Genomic DNA, 21,576 nt, shown 5'->3' with positions numbered 1-21,576 from the left:
GTACTTAACTGCCTCCTGTACATATTTTATTTGAACCATCTCCACAAAAACTGACTTGAGCCAGGGACTGTGGCACTGCTACAGAAGGTCATGATTCCTTGGTGAGCAGAAAGCCTTATGACACAGTGATCCTTGATTTCAAGTCCCGGCTCCCTTCTCTCCCACCCCAACTCTTGGGAAAGGGGAATTCATAGTGAAATGACCTTGTAGTGCTAAACTGACTCATCATCAGGTACTGTTTAATTAATGATTAACCGTAAACCAATTACAAATCCTGATAAATGCTGTGATCCTACCGAAAAGGTCTCATAACAACTGAGTTGCAAGCTCTTTCGCACTCAAAACGTGCTTCAGCAACATGCTCTTTAAGTATATGTTTCTTACAGTCAAAAACAAACTAATTCAGGAAGAGGTTTTTTTTCCAAAGGAACTTGCTAAATTATATTCCTCTCCCCAAGTTTAGGGGGAGCAGACTCAGGTTATACTTTATTTGAAGGGCACTTATCAGCCCTTCCTCACTACGACAGATTTAAAGAAGATCAATTTAAAGATTTTGTTATTCCTTTTGGTGTTGACGTGTTATTTGTTGAGCAAGCGAGATAGACCGTTGGAGGCAGTGAGTGACCTTAATTGCTAGCTAAGTCAATATAGGTTGAGAGTGTTCAGCACCTTAAAGGAGACATGCAACACCTCACAGAATGGGGCCCAAAATGAATGATATAGTTATTGCCAAAGCCATGGGAGTCAAGGTAAGAAAATTATACTTGCACTTATTTTCAGAGCACTCCAGAAACATTAATTGAGTTAATCCTCACAACATCATTGTGTAGTAGGCAACTTATTCCAATTTTTTCAGAAGGCAAAAAGGGAGGCAGAGAGAAGAGCCAAGCTTTCAAACACGGATGCCTAAAGTTAGGCATGTAAATCAAGTGGCCTGGTTTTCAGAGGTGCTCAGCACCAACAGGTATCACTGATATCAATGCCTAGCATCTCTGAATGAAAAAATAAGTCACTTAATCTACGCACCTGTGATGGCATCCCCGTGCGCCCATCCTTTTTTGCTTCACACCGAATGCTCAGAGACCTTCCCTTTTGTAGATATCGCCAAGCAGTTTATTTAGGGCTTGTCTAGATTTGAAATGCTACAGCGGCACAGCTTCACCATGCAGCGCTTCAGTGCAGACACTACCTTCACTGATGGGATTCTCCCATTGGTGCAGGTAATCCACTCCATGAGAGGCAGTAGCTAGGCTGAAGGAAGAATTTTTCCGCTGACCTAGCACTGTCTACACTAGGGGTTCAGGAGGCTTAACTACATCATTCAGCGGTGTGGATTTTTCACACTTCTGAGCAACGTAGCTATGACGATGTAAGTTCCCAGTGCAGACCAGCCCTTACAGCGTTTCACTCCATCACCTTTTATGTACTAGTATGGTCACAGTAGTTACAAGGTTATCCATCTTTACTACCCCTTCTCCAAGTACAGAGCAAAGAAAGTGGGGAGAGGCTGAGCAGTGGAAAGTGTTACTTTCCAGAAAATTCTTCTGTCAGGCCCTAATAGCCTTTTCTTTCTTTCTCCCTTTCTGTCTTTGATTCTCTCTCTTTCTCACTTCTCCCCTCCTGCATTTCTTTCCTGGGCTCTCTTATCCAGTCTACTTGTTAATAGGCTAATTAGCTCATTCACAACCCAGCCCCAATCTGTTCTAGTAATCATGAACTCTTCCCCTTAATCAAGCCTTCCCTGGGGGCCTAGTTGGTTAACCAGAATGTGAGTTCAGTTACTGATTCCCAGTACCCAGCCAAAGTGCCCAAATGTGGATTTAGGTGCCTAACTTCAGGCACCAGTTTGAAAATTTTGAGCTGAGCGATTTGCCCAAGACCAGGAAAGATGTTCATGTCAGAGACTGAGGGAGAATTCAGTACTCCTACTCTTGTGCTCAAACCACTAGCAGAATTTCATATTCCTTATCAGGGGTACGTACTCCATACTGCTAGATTGATGTACAGGGAGTAGCTCTGTTAACTGCTTTCCTTATTATTAAACTCCAAGTGTGTATCTACTTATTTGTAGGAGACAATCAAAGAAACTGTATGCTGGAAATGCCACATTTTATCTAGAGTAAGTCAGAGAATGCATGCGAAGATGATCACAAGTAAGCTCTGTTGCAATAAACAAATCTGCCTGTTACCTTTAAGTAGCATCTTTATGTAAAAAGCAGCAAGACAATTCATATTTTCTTCAGATGTACTGTTTCTGACATAGTCAAGCCTTTCTTTAGAGATTAGGTTACTTCAGATAGACTATGTGGGAGATTTTTCCAGTTATACTGTTACATTTATATCCTTATATTTAAACCAATGGAGCTAAACCAGTGTAACTGCCATATGGACATAATTATTCTGGAATGAGAGTGGCTTTTGTTTTTGGCTTAGTTTAAACCACTTCCAAAACAACAAATAAAGGCTGGAAATCCACTCATATACCAAACAGGAAGTTACACCTGTATAACCACAGCACCTCAGATTCACACCTTAGCTTATACCAGTATGGCTTTCCTGTGTAGACAAGCCTAAGTATCTTGACGTTGCTCTATAAAAGAACTCCCAATGGAGTTTTTCCTTTTGTCAGTGACTATATTTTTAGCACAGGATCAACCAGCAGATGTGGTTTTTCAAGGAGCTTCCTACAGGAGGCAATTGAGTATGGCACTGGTTTATGTGGTTGTTTAGATGAGGAGGAGCAGAGTGTTCTATAACAGTGACAGTCAAAATTTGAGTGACTAAATGACATCTGGTTCAAATCTGTACTGAAATATGTTTTGGACAGTTACAAAGATAGATATTCTTTACAGCATTGTGTTCTTTACAGAAAACTCCACAGAAACACTTTGACTAAAACAGCCTATCTTGTTTCAAAACATTTCACAGTGTTGGAGCATATGCATGGTAATAAAGTACAAAGTGGAGGCTCTGGCCAGGTCTCATAACCTGATGGCTGTCTAAATGGTGGTAAAAGTTGTCACCTCAAGGTAAATAGAATGTAAATAAAATTTTACTTTTATAAGTTCAATACTAAGTAGCAAACTAGAAAACATCCAGTATAAATGCTATGAGTTGGCAGCATAAAAGTAGTGAACCTAATATAACGGATTGCAAAGAGGATGCTTCCACTACGCGGGGCCTGTAAGGGAGCTCAAATTTTTTGCCCATTATCATATGACAATTTTTCTCATAAGAAAATTAATATTAGGTGATAGTCTATGTGTACAATACAGTTCTGGAGGATTCCTAAGCTCTTCACTAACTATAGCTTAGATACGAAGTCTTCCTGTTGACTAACCTCTATATCTTCCAAGTATGTTGCAAGTTAAAAGGAGAGTGCCAATGTTGCCCAGGGTACAGCAACATATGTCTGCTAAGAAATTATCTCTGTTCCAAGTGAGTTTCAAGTAAGCTATTAACTAGGTCAGATAAGCTACTTTACAGCTTGTAATGGAGTGTATTTGTAATGATTTACTACGGACTAATACAAGTTTTATTTGAAATGTTTGTGTCTCCATTACTTTGGTCCCATTCCCCCCCACCCCTTCCCTGGAAAGTACTTATAGTAAGAATAGAAAAACAATGAAAATTAAGTAGAAGGAGAAAGCAAAACTAGAGGTGGTCACTAGTCAGTTTTACTTTGGATTTTTGGGTATAAGGAAGAGAAGCAATTGAAAATTTTGTTCAATTTTTAGGTCCAGAAACTTAATTTTCTGGGCATTTGCAGACCACCTAAACTGAACAGACATTTAAAGATACTCCGATTCAAAATACTTGTAACAAGTACACACTTTCCTTTAAAACAAAATTTAAAAGCTATTTGTAATTGAACAATAGAGTTGATTTCCCTACCAAGCCTTCTCTCAAATGTGTTCTTCATTTACGAACTTTTAAAACTGTGCCTAATAGCAAAATTTGCTGTTCCATTTTTCTGAGTTCTTGGTGTTCTTCCTCCTTGGACCCTGTACAGCAAGTATTAGCTTTAGTTCCCACCACACATCAAGTTTCCAACTGAGCAAACTACTGGAAGCTGGTAACACCACAATAAACTCAAATTATTAAATGCATTAAGCTTGTTTTTTGGGGGGTGGAGGTTCTGTAACTGGCAGAAAGACAGGTAGTAAGGGTCTGTGTGACCTTTTCCATGCTAGCAGGATATATCCATTTACTTTCCAACGGGAAACCTGAGCTTTGGCGTTGGTAAGTATTTCACACAGATGGAGCATTGCATCATTCTGTTCTTAAACAATTATTTTCACCCACATGTGGTGCTGAAACAAAAAATTATTCATCACATTGGATTTCTGGAAAAAAAATTGGATCAGGAATAGTGTATTGTATGTATAAAGAGGCTGCAGTAGCAGAAACTTTCGTTGATCTTAAAGAGGAAATGGGCTTTTGAAATAGATGGCTGTTTAGCATACTGTGAAGATTAAAAAGAAAGCCATACAATTATTATTTAGCCACACCACCCTAACCTGCAAGCTCATCAGCTCTCACAAGCTAAATAGGGTCAGTTGCTGGATAGGAGACCACAAAGAAAAACCAAGTGCTGCAGGAAGTAGTGCTGGCACTATTCCCAATAGCTCAGAACTGAACTGATGTTCCGGTTGCTGTTAGAGGACACTGTTGCTGAGGGTACCCTCTTTTACAGGCGACTTAAAGCCCAGGTTTCACCCCTTGTGGTCTTTTGAGATTCTGTGGCACTTTTAACAAGAGAAGTGTGACGACCAGTCCCCAGGTCAAATTTCAATTTGGGTAATTCTGGTCTTAAACTGTTAGTATAGGTGAGATTCACTGTGTTTCTCTCTGGGGCTGGCTACATATCAGTGATGCAGAGTGGTGGTGAGGGGGTGTATTCCTGAACATATAGGTCACATCCTGCAAGTCACTGGGACAGGTGCAGGGTGCTTATTTTGGGATGGAAATTACTATCTGAACGTAAGGTATTATTTTAGAAATACCTGTGCCTATCACTGTATTTCACTAATAGGGCATGGCCCTGTGAGCTGTCTGGAAGACAACAAAACCACAAGACATGTCCAAACCAAAACCACAATGACATGTAATTTATCAATTGCAGTTTATGAAGAAAGTTAGAAAAGTCGCTTCAAATTCTAGACTGCTTTGACAAGGGTTACAAACATGAGACTCCAACAGCAGCATCTCCTCATCTCTTATAGTCAGAATAAATCAACCATAAGACTGACCAATCAGAAATAAATCCAAAAGTGTGTGTCATCAACAGGTGCAAGTAAACAAGGTTCCTGATATTATATAAGAAATACAAATAAAAAGGTGTAAGAGGTGTTCTAAATATCCCCCACTCCAAACAATGAGAACGGGATGGTCTGTTGGCCACTCCACTCTTGCTAATACTTTTTTTAAAGTTTAAAATATACTATGAATAAATGATTAATTAAATAATAATTGAATAATCTAAAGGGCTGCTTGTTCTTATGGGCTTTTTAAAAGTCTTAGCCAAGTTTTCAGAAGCAGGTGACCTAACTGTGTCTGGAGAATGCGTGTGTATAGTCTTATACAGCCAACCCCAAACAGGCAAAAATAGTGTGTGTGCGCGCGCGCGTGTGTGGTGACAGAGAAATGTATTGCATGCATCAATATATTAGCTACATAGTTGTAAATTGCTTCTAATTTCCTATAGCATAAGATCTCTTAAGAAATGCGGACTGTTCTCCATCCTCTTTCCTTGTATTTCCCTGTAAAATTTCATTCATATCTAACCTATATATTTGAATTTAAAAGCATAATTTTTAAGAAATGGAACATTCTGTACTGATAAATTTGAGTATGGGTTATTGGGTGAACAAGGAAGACATTTGGCATAATCTTCATCTGCAAAATGATTAATTTTACAATAAGCAAAATTTGGAGTATAAAACATTTGATGCTTCCCTTTAATGTTGGAAAATCTGGGGACTCCTCATCCTACTGAAGTCCATGACAAAACTCGCATTGACTTTAGGGGAAGCAGAAGCTGGCCTTTCCAGTGGCATATGTGCCAGAGAGTATGTTACATTCATTTCAGAAATTGCTGCTGTTAAAAAGTCATACCAACATGAAATTTGTCCATGGGCTGCTGGCTTCCATAAGCTACTTCCCTTTCCAAGGAGGGACTTATTCCTTAGAAAAGACTGGTTACTGCCAATTTTGGCTTCACTTAAGTCACCCAAGCCCATATTCTTCCTTAGAGTCTACCTTACCCAATTACAAAATAGGGGAAAATAATGTATTTTGGAATGAGATTGGCCCAAACCAGCAATAGCTTCTTATACAGAACGGGCATTCTGCTATTTATCACAGCTGCTAGTACTTTGTGAGACTGTCTCTTTACCCGTGTTGGTACAGCTCTTTGCACACTGGAACCCCAACAAAGATTGAGGTCTTTGGGTCCACAATATAAATGTGAAACCATGATAATCAAAACACACAGATTTACTTGGTTCATCTAAAAAAACATGTTTATTTATTTATTTTGATTTAAAGCTGCCAAACATCTCGTCTTTTTGATCGTTCAGGGTCACGTCCCACTGAAATACTTTTCAAAATTCCCACCAAACTTCAACGAGAGCAGGTTTGGACCCTCAGTACCAACCCCATTGTAAGGGCTTATACAGTCCAAGCCAATGTTTATTCATATAAATTAATTGTAGAGCACTGGTTATTTGTTGCAATGATCTGAAAGAAGAAGGTGTATGTTCTAGTAACTAAGCAAACCATCAGAGCCAGCAGGATCTGGAGTTCTACTCTCTAATCAACCACTGTGTGACCCTGAGAAAGTCCATCACCTCCTAGTAAATCTGTCAACACAGCTGTGAAACTGGGTGGAAACAGGACTTGGAAAACACATGCCATGTCTAGGTTGGCTTTTGTTAAATCAATACATCACCCCCTCAAAACAAAAACCACAGTCTGAGTTTTATACCCACAGTGCTTTTCATTGAAATATATAAAAATAGAATATTTTAACAAGTGGGAGGGAACTAGAATATAAATATTTACCCAGTGTGCTCTGCAGAACTATTACTCACCCAGGAGACAAGCATGTTGGTAGGTGTATAACTCAAGAACTAGGTCAATATTCGGGGACGTGTTCAGTAGATAGACACTCTATCTATACTATTCCCATTGTAACTAGGCACTAAACTAGGAATGCTAAACAAAAACTGACTTCAGGGGATTTTTCTCACCAGACTGTAAACTAAACTAGCTTCAAACAAAACACAGACTCAACAAAACTACAAGTGTTCAGGGTTTAATTATTACAACAGAGACAATCTGCAACTACCAGATTAGTACCCAGAATTTTGTCTATATTTCTATTCCACAAACCCTTTCAAAAACTTTAATAATCCTAGTGCATTTTGGACTTAGTAAATATGACAGGAAGGAGGGCAGTTATGTCTTCTCATGAAACATATAGCATTCTGTCCCTTAGAACTACCTATCCTGCAAAAGAAAATGTATATATCCAAAAGATGTACCGAAAGAAGAAAGCCATTTCAGCCATAAACTTAACTGTTTGACTTGCTGTTTTGATGCAAAAACAGGGCCCAACCCTGCAATCCCTGTATGTGTGGAACTCCCATGTAAGCCATGGAGTGTTGTGTAGATTTGTAGGCTAGGCCAGGGCTTCCTATGACTGACTTATGCTTTTAAATCATTTTTTCAGTGCCAGCCACTCCTAATGCAAGTAGAACTGAAGGCAAATTTTGCACAGGTTTAAAACTTGCATCACACAAATGGTGAGGAAGATTAGATTGTCTTTTTCATGAGATAGCAATCTCCTTTTACTCACTGGTATGCAGAGGGGCTCACTTTGCACGTTGGTTTTAGGACAGAATTTTGCACCCATTGTACTTAAGGCTGAATTCCATCTTCCATAATAAATGTCCTTTTCACTTAGAAATTTCCCAAGATGGAAAGCCTTTGTGGTTAATATTTGCCATGTTTGCTCTCAACTCAAAATGAATTTGTTTTGAAGTTTGATTTGGCAGTAGTTGTTGTTTTAAAATAGTCAACTGTTTACAATCAACCACTTCCTAGTTATTCAAACTTGAATAAAACAAGTATTTCTTATAGCTACTGCCTAGAGTTAAATCTGATTAGCAACTAATGTTTGGGTAGTGGCTGCATTATAATTGACAATTGTATCAGTTAACGTATTAAAACCCGCTAAACATTCAAGCATAGACATGTCCCATACTTGTAGAATAGTTTCAGCAACTGAAGTCCTCTAAACCTCTACAGTTTCTTAAGTAGTTTAAGAAACTAAAGATTTTGGCTCCTTCAAGCAGCTTAAACAGCTAAGAGTTTAGGATACCTTCCGTTTGTTTAGCTTGTTGAGGGTTCAGTTTAAGTATGTCTCTGTTCAGGAAGCATCAAACCAAGCAGCCCCTGTTCAACAATTTTGAAAAAATTGGTAGTCATGCTCCTCCTCCCCTTTTTATTTAGAAACCAGGGGAGCCAGTGGGGATGGGGAAAGTGGACAGGGCTGTGTGACTGGAGGTCATGGGGAAGAGAGATTGGATGAGAAGCTGGGAGGAGGGGAACTGGGACGGGCAGGACAAGGAGATGGGGTTAAGGAGCTAGAGTAAGGGAAAAAACTGGGAATGGCTGGCCAAGGAAACCAGGAGTGGGGAAAAACTGTGACGAGGAGTCAGGAGGGGCCACATGAGGATTCACTGGGCAAAAAGCCTGGGAGTGGACACTGGGACTGGCTAGGTGAAGAGAATGGAATGAGCAGCTGCGGTGGAAAGAAACAGGATTGAGACAGGGACAGGTTGGAGGGGATGGGTCAGACGGGGTCATGCTTATTTGAAAGGGTATAGGGTCTGTGCCAACCTGAGAACACTCCACTCCAGAGTCTGGAATGGAACCCCAAACTCCTGAATCAAACCATTCCTCTGTGGTCAGCAAACATCTGTGAAACCCATTGGCAAAGCTTCTCATCCCCCTCTAGTGTTTCTTCTGATAGAGGATGACAACCTACTACTGCTATCAGTTACTCGGTTACTTCAAGTGGCAGAGGTCTGTGTGGCGAATCTAAAGGTTCCAGCCCTGCTGCTGAATCATGCTGGTGTCAATAGATGCCACATGATGGAATTCCTGGTTTTTCAGGGTTTTTTAAAATTGTGAATTACAAACACACAAAAACTATGTTAAAAGAACATTATTAGGATTGCAAAGTCAAGCACTGAAAAGTTAGGAAATGCCAGTATTTAGGTTGCTGCCTGTGCAACATTACATTTCTTTGAACCTCTTGTGTGTTGCATTTTGATGCAATCCTTAATTAAATGATCACATACTATTTTTTTCACAGGACCGTGCCTCATTTAGTGTATTAGTTTGAGGGTAAATCACAGTCGATATGTAATTCCTGCCATTCTCCCAGCATTTAAAGCTTTCTGTGTTTATTCCTGGCCCCCAAAAGGATGATGATACTACTCGAAACAATGTGAGGACCCTTTTCAAAATGCTAATGTTGAGGAGTTGAATATAGGACTGACTAAATGAAGAAGTTTAAAATAGTACTTGATCATGTAATTAAAGACTGTATCATAATCCATATGCACAACGGAGCTGAATTAGGTTCATCAGTCAACTTTCATTATGGTATTTCCTAACTTTTCAGTGCTTGACTTTGCAATCTTAATAATGTGCTTTTAATGTAGGTATTTTAAAGTACAATATAATAAATATAAATCAGCTTGGATACAATATGTCTGTTTAGCTAGCTCAGTTCCAACCTGTGTGCAATGAAGTGTGACTTACTTATTCCTAAAAATGGAGAGGAGGAAAAGGTGACCTATTTGTTCAAAGTCTTTTTCTGTGTTTTGAATAAGTTAAACCAAACACGCAAAAGTACTTCAAAGCTCTTTTGAAGCTAATTAAAATATCCATATCAAAATAACTTCACTGTCACGTTGCAATACGCTTTAGGGGAAAACATTGCACAGATATTCCTCTCATTCATGATATAATTTAATATTCTTAATTAAATAATAAAAGGTCACTTTAGAAATTTTCCAAAACACATGTATTTGGGGCTCACCTTTACATCTGAAAAGCATATGTTCTCTCTCGCTTAAATATTTCTAACTAAAGTTACCGCAAGTAGCAAACAGCATTTCCATTATAAATATCTAGTTCCATAAGTTCAAAGCAAAATTTAAAACTACAAAAAGTTATTTGATTTTCTCTTTCCAAAATCCATCAGGTTATTTTGAAGGAAAAAAAATCTGTACATTAACCATAATGAATATTAATGTCATTGAGAGTCCTGAGGGGGAAAGTTTAAATAAACAAAATAAGCTAATTTGTGTAGAAAAGGAGTGTTGAGCTCATGTAGTGTCCACTTTTCTTTATTCCTTATTTCTTTTGAAACACTATAAAGTTAATTCAGTTCTTTAAATCATTCTGATTGCCTACAATGGAAATCAAAGCCATTTTTTAATCCACAAACCAGGCACAGAAGGTGTCAGCATCACAAACTTCCCAACTTGGCCTGTCTGCTGAAACTGGCAACTATCATGCCAAATAATGCCAGCTGTGACCATATTTTTTGTTTGTTTATTTTTTACTACCTGGATAGCTATTCACTAAGGACTGGATTGAGATCACTCATTTCACATAGGCCCAGATGGTTTATAGATTTTTTTTTTTTTAACTACCCACTTGGCTGGATTTGAACCAGTAACCTAGAGGTTAAAAAAAAAGCAGCAAATTCACACATTACCTTCAGAAAATTTGAGGCAAACTTGTAATGTTATTGAGTTTGGGTCTTTTTTGGTGATGTTACATTGAGAAACCATGTACAAAATAAAAAGAAACAGCACAAAAACAGAGGAAATACCTATGGCTCATTCTGACACTAATGAATGGTGACTAAGTATAAATTCCATGTTACCAGAATAAGTGTTCCTTAATTTCTTGTACTTGCTATCAGATTCTTTTCAACAGCCAATTATTGGAGACCCAAGCCTAAGTGTTAAAATGATTGTTGGTCTCTCCTTTTCATAGGATAGCAGCTACTTCTTATGTGATTACAGGTGGTAAAGTTCCTGCCACATAGCTCTTTGCTTAACTTCAGCCTTATTTCTTGTAGTTGTCTTTCACACATAGTAATGGTATTCCAGCATGTATAAACCCTTATTAAAAAAAAAAGACAGTACAACAGAAGAGCAGCATTCTATAGCAGTGGCTCAAACACTGCTGCTTGTAATGTGCCATTATACAATGGTTAGGACAAGTTACTCTGGGGGGGGGGGGGGATATATTTTTATCTAATTGAAAAGTTGATGCAATTAAATGACCCCAAGAAAAAGACTTACCTAATTTAGTTTCCTTACACATTTTTCTTTAAAACGTTTGGACCAGACCTGCAAACCCCTACACATAAGGAGTCCTTACTCAAACAAGTAGCTTCTGTGTCTCCCCGCAAGTAGAATTTTGCAGGATTGAGCCATTAGAGATCCTTACATTTTCACTCAGTTCTTACTCAGGCGAATTCCCATACAAGCCAAGAGGAGTTTTGATTTGAATAAGTACCTCAGAATTTGGCTCAATGGTACAACACTTCAGCTGAGCAATATGAAGCATCTCCCTGTTGCAAACTGACACACTAATGTGTATTTTGTTTAACCCAAACCATATGCTCATAAGGCACTGATAACACTGAACAATAAACTCAGTTCCATATCCAAAGGAGTCTGGAAACAGTGCTACAAAATTGAATTGACAAGCTTACTCATCACAATACTCGATTTTTATGAACAAAGTAGCCTGAATTCCTTTCCATTTTTTTGTGAACAGCTGAAATGTATTGTAACCCTTACAAAAGAAATTAAAATGGCAGTCTGTGTATATCTGCTTTAATCTTAAAACAAAAGCAGTTTTGCTCTCTTTAGTACAGGCATAATAAAAGCACAGATGGTTTAGATTTTCTTTACAGAAAGCAACTGAAAAGACTAACATCTTAACTGTTTACATAGCTAAGACAGATCATAGGGACCATAGTAGGACAAGAATTTCTAGAACACAAAAAAGTACCCTATGTAGGCATCTCAGAAATTAACTGCTCTCACTGACATCTCACAGGGACTAAAAATACCACTTTCTGCATAGCACAGTGGTGAGAGGAAAGTTTTAATTCATACTGTACTAAAACATTCATTTTTCCAAAAATGATATCTACTCTAATACCAAAAGAATGGATTTCAGCAGTTACAATAAATAGTACCTAATAATGCACAGTAAGTCAAGAACACGACCCTTGAAGAAACAAAAGAAACAATTTGTTTGACCTGGAGGTCATTTTAATTTTTTTAAGGATTATTCATGTGCTTTATCAATCTTTGGCTCAACCTCTTTCAAACCCTCCCATTTTTGACCATGCAGGGTTAAATACAGGGTGTCTATACTGCTATAATTAGAGAGCTAACCTGCAATCCCAGTGGCTCTAATGGAGTTGCATAGGTGTAACAGAGCAGAATTTTCCCTATAATTTTTGTTTAATTTATTTTAAGCACTATTTCCCGGATTCTCCCATCCTGCAACTAACCAAGGGTAGTGTTTTGGTGAATGAAAGAGGGCAAATATCAAAAGACTGTGCCTTTGGAAAAGAAATGGCAATGTATGCCTCAGTAGACGATATTTTACAATAAATACCCATTAGGATATAATGGAATGAGCACATAGTAGAGGGAGCAAATTAAAATACAATACTACTCCTTCTTAGTAGGAATGTCTCCACTCAGCCTTTGATATGAACAAACACAGCAAAGCTTGTTTTTCTGAACACTAGGTTAGTCTTGAGCAAGGCCAAATAAAAACACTATGGATAAATTAGCCCTGAACAAGCTTTCAAGGACTTAATATTGGTGTGTAAAAACATCACACTTGGTGTAAAGCAAGTGACAGAGCACGTGGTTTGGCCTTTTAAAGCTATAACTGAACAGTTGCTATATCAGCTCAACTGCAAACAAAGGAATTACATCTTCCTTTAAAGCAGTGGTTCTTAACTTTTACTGCAGCCTGCACCCTCTAGGTTCTCAAAATATGTTCTCGCACCCCTTATCAAAAATCAAAATATGTTCTCGCACCTCTTATCAAAAATCATTGAAGTAGGTCAGTTCTTTAAACCTAGATATATTTTTTGTTTGTATATTACAGTAATCGTTAAAAAATGTATAATGTTGTACTAGATTTGATGAAACAAAGTAGTTGTACTTACGTGCCTGTGCTTAATTTGTGTTTTCGATTATTTATCTTCTAAAAAAACTGGCATGTCTCGCACCCCCAGGGGGTGTGTGCACCCCAGGTTAAGAACCACTACTTTAAAGTAACGGCTGTGCTGAATGTTTTCATTTTCCTTTTTAGCATTTATATAAACCAGAACCTCCACAACACACACTACAGAGGCCTGTTGCAAACTACTGAATTTTGCAAATTAGCAAGTAATTAAATAAAAGTACTCAAAAGGCAAGGATCATTCATCATAAAATATATTTTGTTCATTCTCCAAGTATATTTAGTTTGAATTAGTATATCAGAAAGGGTTCTGAAGTATATATTTGTAACAGTAAGGAACACCTTAGTAACACAAGACCTCATGATAGCATTTTATCAAATCTGATGTGGAGAGACAGGCTTTTTTGTGTTTCAGTTATAGGGTGTATAAACTAGTGAGGTGCTAAATGGATCCCAGAATCTTTTGCAACAGTTCATTACGTGCTTGATAGGAGGCACTATGAGATTCAGCATAAGGTCTCTATGAGGTACTTTTGGCATCTGAGGACTGAATTGGTTTAAACAAATCTGCCTCAAAGAAGCACCAAACACAGTCCCCTTCAATCCAACAACTGCTGGTGACCCTTTGGGGGTCACGACCCACAACCTGAGAAGTGATGACTTAAAAAGCTTATTGTTAACTTGCCATTTATACTCTGTGAGGCTGTTTCTAGAACATTACAGTATCTGCACAAAAACTAGCCAATCACTTGATGACTGCGGATAAGGCATGCTTTAACTCAGCGGTTCTCAAACTGTGGATCGGGATCCCAAAGTGGGTCACGACCCCATTTTAATGGGGTTGCCAGGGCTGTCTTAGACTTGCTGGGCCTGAAGCTGAAGCCTGAGCCCCACTGTCTGGGGCTGAAGCCGAAGCTCAAGGGCTTCAGCTTCGGCCCCTGTATCTGGAACAGTGAGGAGTAGGCTTTGCCCCCCCCCCCCCCGACCCGGGGCAGAGTGACTCGGGCAGCTCAGGTTTTGGTCCCCCCGGCTGGGGTTGTGTAGTAAAAGAAGGGGGTCATCGTGCAATAAAGTTTGAGAACCCCTGCTCTAACCCATTTTTACACAAGTATACATCTCCAGAAGTCGCTCAGTTAACATCTGTCATTAGCTCTGTTTACAAGGGTGTCAACAGAGGCTTGGAGCAAAAGACACTGAACTCTGACATCCTGCATAAAGATTTATACATTACTCAACACAAGATAAAACCAGGGTACTAAAAAAACACAATCTGAGTTTTGGTGCTTTCCCTGCCTCCATCCCCAATATTTCCCTATCTTTCTTCTGGGAAACCAAGGTCCCAATAACCGCAGCAGTAGGTTTTGCAAGTATACCCAAGAATCATTACCAGAATTATTATAGCAGAGCCCAATATCAACTAACGAAATAATTAGTCCTAACTTTACAGTGTTTAGACAGATGGAATCCGATTTCCTGAAATTAAGCCACTGAATTTGAAATTTACCCCATAGACAGTATATATCTGCTATTTGAAAGATGTAAAACTACAAAGGTATAAGCCAACAGTCCTGCAAATTATTTTATTGAGTTTTTTAAACTGAAAGCGTCCTGGAAAAATCCTTACAAGTGATAATCATTCAGTCTTTATGCAAAGTTTAACTCCAAAAGTAGCTTTAAAAAAAAATCACCTAAGTATCCCTGCATATTTTCTAAGCAAGTTTGCAAATGCAAGGAACACCATGAGGGAATGTTAAAAAGCAGAGACTTTTGGTGGGCATGCTTCAGTAGTGACACAGGTTCAACTGAGGAGTTATAATAAAATATGGTTTGGGAATTATTACTAAGCATTTATTTGTATGTAGTGTCGTAAGAGGGCATAGCACTTTAAAAGGCAAACCAATGTATAATCCCTGATCTGCAGAATTCAGAATGTTGGGATGAGTCTACAAACTTTTAACACAGAGTATAGCATTTATTGATGACCAGTCCAATTGCCTTCAGTATTTTCATTAAGTATTATCATTAGTAATTATTTATTATTATTAGCAGTAATATCACCATGGCACCTAGGAACCCTAGTCATGTACCAGGACCTCTCTGTGCTAGGCACTGTACAAACACAGAACAAAAAGACAGTCCCTGCCCCAATGGGCTTACAATTTCAGTAAGAGACAACAGACAGAGACAGCAAATGGGGGAGTACAGGTAAACAATGAGACAATACTGGTCAACAAGATAGACAATGGTCTCTGTCTACAAACAGCTTAACGCCAAGTTTTTTGTAGGCATCAAGGGAAAGAAGAATTTTGTTCAAATGACTTCAATGGGTCATCAGTTGAGTGTGCCACATGGAGTATAGGTGGCAGAATCTGACTTAAAGGGACTACTCAGTGTATTAATACTACAACCAGTAGTTCAGGTTTGCAAAATAGGGGCCTAAATTATGATGCAAGAATAGATGACATGAGGCATAAGAAAGAGTGTTTACACAAAAATAAGATGCATCCGATGAAGTGAGCTGTAGCTCACGAAAGCTTATGCTCTAATAAATTTGTTAGTCTCTAAGGTGCCACAAGTACTCCTTTTCTTTTTGCGAATACAGACTAACACGGCTGCTACTCTGAAAAAAGGATGCTTGTTGTAACACTGTGGGGATTTGTTTTAATTAATTTAAATGTTGTCTAGTTGGATGGATGTATTATATGTATATTAACTCTCCTGGTATATCACACAGCAACTTCACTGTAGGAACATCACTTCTTTGAGCATATTAAAAGTTAAACTCTCAGTTAAAGTCCAGCTCTAACCTTCCTGAATGAGCTCATCATGAGAAACCCTTAGAACCCCAGACTGAGGAGGAAAAAGGAAGGCGCAAACCCCTGTGGAAAACATACTTGAGTTGTGTTTAAACACATAACATATGTAGTCTTCCCTTTCTTGCTGTGCATAAATACTCCAGCAGAGCCACGTTAAGTTGAACGTATAGAAAACGCAGACCAAACCATTTACAGGTGCCTCTTATTTGAGGATACTAAGCTATGTCCTGTTTGCTGACATAATACTGTACCATGAATTACTTCTTTGTAAAGCAAATTCAAAGAACGTTGTTCTGACTGACAAGGTCTTTGCTAGTGATATATACCATCTGTGTTTTTAAAGAATCTACATTTTAGGGATATTATATCTCAGCTGCTTCCATTTAGAATGTATTTTAATTTTTAAAAGTTTCTCTCAGTCAACTAAAGGAGTATGTAATTAAGCATTCTGCAATTTCAATGTCACAGATGCTAATCTGTTAGTGGCAATCAATTCAGCTTATACTCTCTGTGCAAGTTTCTTCATACCAGAACAAGTCCCCCCCATTGTGTCAAGTCTTGTTAAATTTATAGGTAAGTTCTTCTGGAAGGGAAAGGAAAGGAATGTTATAGAAATTAAAATTTTCCTGGGATTGTTCAGAAAGACTGCTAGCTATCCATCTCAAATGCATTATATAACTTCTGCAAACAAGAACAGCTGCCTAAAAACTGAATCCCCAGTATGCTGTTATATAGTTTATACAAGGTTCTGGGCACATTTATACATGGAGCCGCCCTTTTATATGCAAGCACTGGAAAAGGATCTTGATTAGGACAGAAAGGATGGTCTTGTGGTTAAAGCACTAAACTTGGACTCAAGAGATCTGGGTTCATCTTTCTCCCACCCTTTGACTTATCTATTTAGATTTAAGTTCTTTGGGACAGAGACTAATTTCATACTACGGCTATGTACAGCTTCTAGCACAATGGGGCCCTAATCTTTGGCAGAGCTTTTAGGCACTACTGTGTATAAAACAAAGTAATAATAATAGTAAGAGTGAAATCCATACTATCTGAAGAAGTGCAAAAGGATAGATAGGAAAGGGTCCAACTTCAACAGCTGCTTGAGGTCTCTTGTGGCATCTTGATAGATGGAGCCATTCATACACTTTATTGAGTGTGTGCAAGGCACCCATTTCAAATGGAGCTTACGGTGACAGCAGTGCTTTTAGGGTTTTACTTCATGTTCAGTTGAGTATTTTATAAGCTCACAGAAGTCCATTAAAATGTATAGAATGTGGAGATGAGGAAATGCCTGTTTTATCGTTAAATAAATAAAAGCTTTTTAAAAGGAGAAAATATCATATTTTATCCCCAAAACAGGGCATATGAAGGTACTCAAAAGTATAAAAATGATTCAGTAAGTTTAATGTACTCTTTGAAATATGATGGGGATCCAAGGGAAGAATAAGTCTCATACTCTATATGTGTAATATACACAGAGACACTCATACTATATAGAACTATACACAGATGTTCCACACACCTTCCAAAACATTATGCACAGCCTCAACTACTACACACAAATTAGCATTACTCAGATAAAAACAGAGGAAAGAGTATGATACAAAAACAACAATCACAGTGAAGTTTCTCCCACTCTGGAAGGCACCCAGATCCCATAAAAGCTTAAAAAGAAAAGAGGATAAAATTTAGAACTGCCACTCGTCACAATTTTTTAACTCATTCCAGACAGGACAGATAAATCTCTGCTTCAACCTAGTCTTCAAACCACTTTGGAAGTTCATCTACCAGCTAATTTCAATGCAACGTGAAGAAGCAACACACACTCACTTTTCTTTCCACCAAGAATCAAGAGAGAGGAGAGGATGATAAAAGGGGAGTCCCCGAAAGTGGACCTGGAATAACTGGGTGGGCAGATGCAAAAACTTGGGGATGGCCAGGACCACATATTATAGTTAAGCTACCAGCTGCTACTAGTTTCAAACTGTCTCCATGCATATGCACAAAGTATCACAGCAGCAGCAGGGTGATGCTACCACAATATTTCAATTATAATAAATCAAACAGCCTTATTTTAAATGACTGGTTTAATGCTATCTGAATATTACCTGTTCCAAGAAATAGAGGTGCACTGCATTTTCCACAAGGGATCCACCACCTGACAGTGTAATTTACTGTCATCTTAATGTCGTATCAAACACTGCACAAGGGTATTTGTATTCAGCAGCATTCACTTCAATTAACATTCTTTCAAAGAACAATTAAGTTCCATCTAAAAAATAAGTTGCCAGTGCTCAGAATAGTATGGAAAGAAAGAAGAAAAAAAATGAAACACTGTCTTCTGCTTAGCAATAGCAAATTGCCCATTGCTGTAATATAAAGTGACAATGATCTCAAGTCCAAACAGAAAGATTCCCATGCTGAGCATGCTAAAGTTAAGATAACATGAGCCTCTTGAATGAACAAGGGTGCAAGAGCAACCCCCAGAAACATGTCCTCCTAATGTTTCCCTGATTACATCTTCACATTCCACTCAAATGACTGAATGTACAATTGAAAACTGTGAGTGTGGCAATACCTGCAAGTTCTGGCAGCAGATATGGGCTCAAACAAGATTAATAACATAGTTCTGAGCTCAGTAAAGATCTTAACACTTCCATAATCAATTTGCTGATAGACATAAGTGTCATGCTTGGAATTTTCAAAAGAGCCCAGGAATTAGTTACCAAACTCATAAAATTTCAATTGGACTTAAGCTCTATTGAAAATCTCAGCTCTACACCCATGTGACTTCCCATGCAGCAGTAGTCCTTTAAAGTTCTAGCGTCTCATTGGATTGTCAGCACTTCAAAGGTGACTGCCAGATACTGTACAACAGGCAACACTGGAAATCTGTTTTAAGCCATATATCTGTTACATTACACAGCACACAAGTGGTTAATGCATCAAGGGGAAATTTTCAAATAGGTGCAAGACAATTTACTTGTGCAACATCCTTAATGTCAACTGGTGTGGTGCTGCTAAATCCCAAAGCATTCTTCTAAAAACACCAGGATTACTCAGTGTAGTAAATTGCTTTGTCCCACTAAAAATATGCTACCTAATCAAGTTGTTGGCTGTATTATTTATATTAAATGCTACTTAATCGTTTTGCAGATTGTTGCCAACATCTTATGTTTCACCCTACTGTAAATAATAGTGTTTGTTAAAATAACAGTTAAAACACTGAAGGTGCCATTTACTATCAAGTAAGAGGTCCCTCAGGAAATGGAATCATTCAGATTTTACAAAGATAAGAGCATGAACCCTGCTTCAAGTCCTGTGCAGTTCAGCCTTTCAATATGTACACCAGAGGTGGGCAAACTATGACCCACAGCCCCTCCCCCGCTACACACCTGCCCCGCAGCCTCAGCGTGCCGCACTGCCAGCACTCTGGTCCACTGCTCCTGCCGGGCAGCAGGGCTGCGAGCTCCCGCCACTCTGAGTGGCATGCTAAGGGAGCGAGGAGAGGGGGGGTTGGATAAGGGGCAGGGGATCCCAGGGGGCAGTCAGGAGACAGGGAGGATTGGATAGGAGGTGGGATCCCACGGAGTGATTAGGGGGAGGTTGGATGGGGCGGAGGTCCTGGGGTGTGGGGGGACTGGATAGGCGTTGGAGTCCCAGGGGGCCTGCCTGGGGGTGAGGTTGTGGATAGGGGTCAGTCAGGGGGCAGGGAGCAGAGGGGTTGGATGGGGGGTGGGGTCCCGGGGGACAGTTAGGGGTGGGGGTCCCGGGAGGGGGCAGTCAGGGGACAAGGAGCGGGGGGGGTTGGATTGGTCGGAGGTTCTGAGGGGGGCAGTCAGGGGGCAGGAAGTGGGATAGGGCAGATAGGGGGAAGGGGCAGGCTGTGTGGGGAGGCACAGCCTTCCCTACCGGCCCTCCATACAGTTTCACAACCCCAATGTGGCCCTCAGGCCAAAAAGCTTGCCCAGCCCTGATGTACATGCTGAAAAGAGAGCAACACTCACTACATTTCAGGTATTGTGTGTACATAAGAGTTGTTCATACTCACATAATAACTACTGGGCACATTTTTCATTGCGGGGGGTCAAAGTTAGTCACCTAATTCCTTTTTTAGAACAACTAATTAAAACTGGCTCAGAGGTGCCAAGCATCAGCAGCTCCCATTACCTTCAGCTGGAGTTGCGGTGCTCTGTTAGACGTCTAACTTTAGGTACCAAGACTGAAAATTTTGGCTACTATTTTTAGAAGCTGGGTAGGGTTTGTGATTAAACCAGATGGCTAGTACCAGACTCAGCCTGCATTTTATTTTAAAAATAAATATGTACGTGTCATATGTACACACAATGTACATGAAAATCAATTTATTACATAAACATGAATTAAGTTTCAGTGCTTTAACGTGACTTGTCTTTCCATTTTTCTGATTAGATTATCAGTCCATGTAAAGTGACAGATTTTACACAACTGATGATCTAGTCTTAAATATCAGAAGGGTTGGAAAGTGGTATGGATCAACAATACACAAATGAATCAAACAGGAACAGTCAAACCTAAATAATTTGAAAAATTCACTGGAATGAACTCGTGCGCTGTTTCCACCTGCAGAGTGGGTAGAACTACATCCAACAACTCAAACTGGTACAGAAGAATGGAGAGTAAAGAAGCAATATGCAAGAGCTTGACATTTAAAGGTTTAGCTACACTCAACACCCAACTTAACTTGTTCCCAATATAAACAAGCCAAAATATAAAGGGTTCTCTCTTATTATAGTACACATTTTGATTTTATTATTGTTACTTTTTAGTATCAGGCTAAGACAAAGATGTTTTCTGAGAGATTCTGACTACTTTTAAAAAAATCTGATTCTCTGCGTTCACCTGCTGTAGGATTGGAGAATATATAATTGGAGTGTGATCTCTGTCAATGGATGAAACAGAGTGAGATGCAGTGGGGATAGGAAGAATTACTGGATAGGTATCATATGAACTGTGGATCACCAAAGTATAGCTCGTATGTGATCAGAGTTTCCAACTGGTGTCAATAAGGATTAGATTTTTGTTTCTGCAAAGAAGATCAAGTTTTAAACCTCACAAATGTAGTTACACCAAGCCACAAGCAGTACAACCTGAAGATCTATTAAAAACAAGAACATTTATATCCAAATTCCCCGAAATTCATCAGCTGTCTTAACACTGTATAATTCTTTTTTAAAACATTGGGTGTCTTCTTTATTTTCTAAACAGTGATAGAAAAGATTAAGAGTAGCATCTTACCTGACCATAATCTGTCCTGAATACAACAACTCCCTCCGAGCAGGAATGTACAGTGCTTGGATAATGCTGACCATTTTCTCGCAGCCAGACCCGTGATCTCTATAACAAACAAATACATTCAGACTTTAGAAAGTGGGTGTACATTGGCAACAAACACAAACTAGTT

General features: G+C 39.0%; 1 protein-coding gene across 2 annotated transcripts in view; it reads right to left on the bottom strand.

The window, feature by feature from the left end:
• MYO10 (myosin X) overlaps positions 1 to 21,576 on the bottom strand; it is a 280,919-nt gene that overhangs the window by 204,421 nt on the left and 54,922 nt on the right. For both annotated transcript variants that reach the window (XM_038390800.2, XM_043508449.1), the window contains exon 2: positions 21,411 to 21,509. In XM_038390800.2, the coding sequence (XP_038246728.1) occupies positions 21,411 to 21,509 (99 nt within the window). The remainder of the gene's footprint in view (positions 1 to 21,410; positions 21,510 to 21,576) is intronic.

The sequence above is a fragment of the Dermochelys coriacea genome, chromosome 2, assembly GCF_009764565.3.
Source record: "Dermochelys coriacea isolate rDerCor1 chromosome 2, rDerCor1.pri.v4, whole genome shotgun sequence".
In the NCBI taxonomy this organism is placed as follows: Eukaryota; Metazoa; Chordata; order Testudines; family Dermochelyidae; genus Dermochelys; species Dermochelys coriacea.
This window is presented reverse-complemented; position numbering and strand designations above follow the sequence as displayed.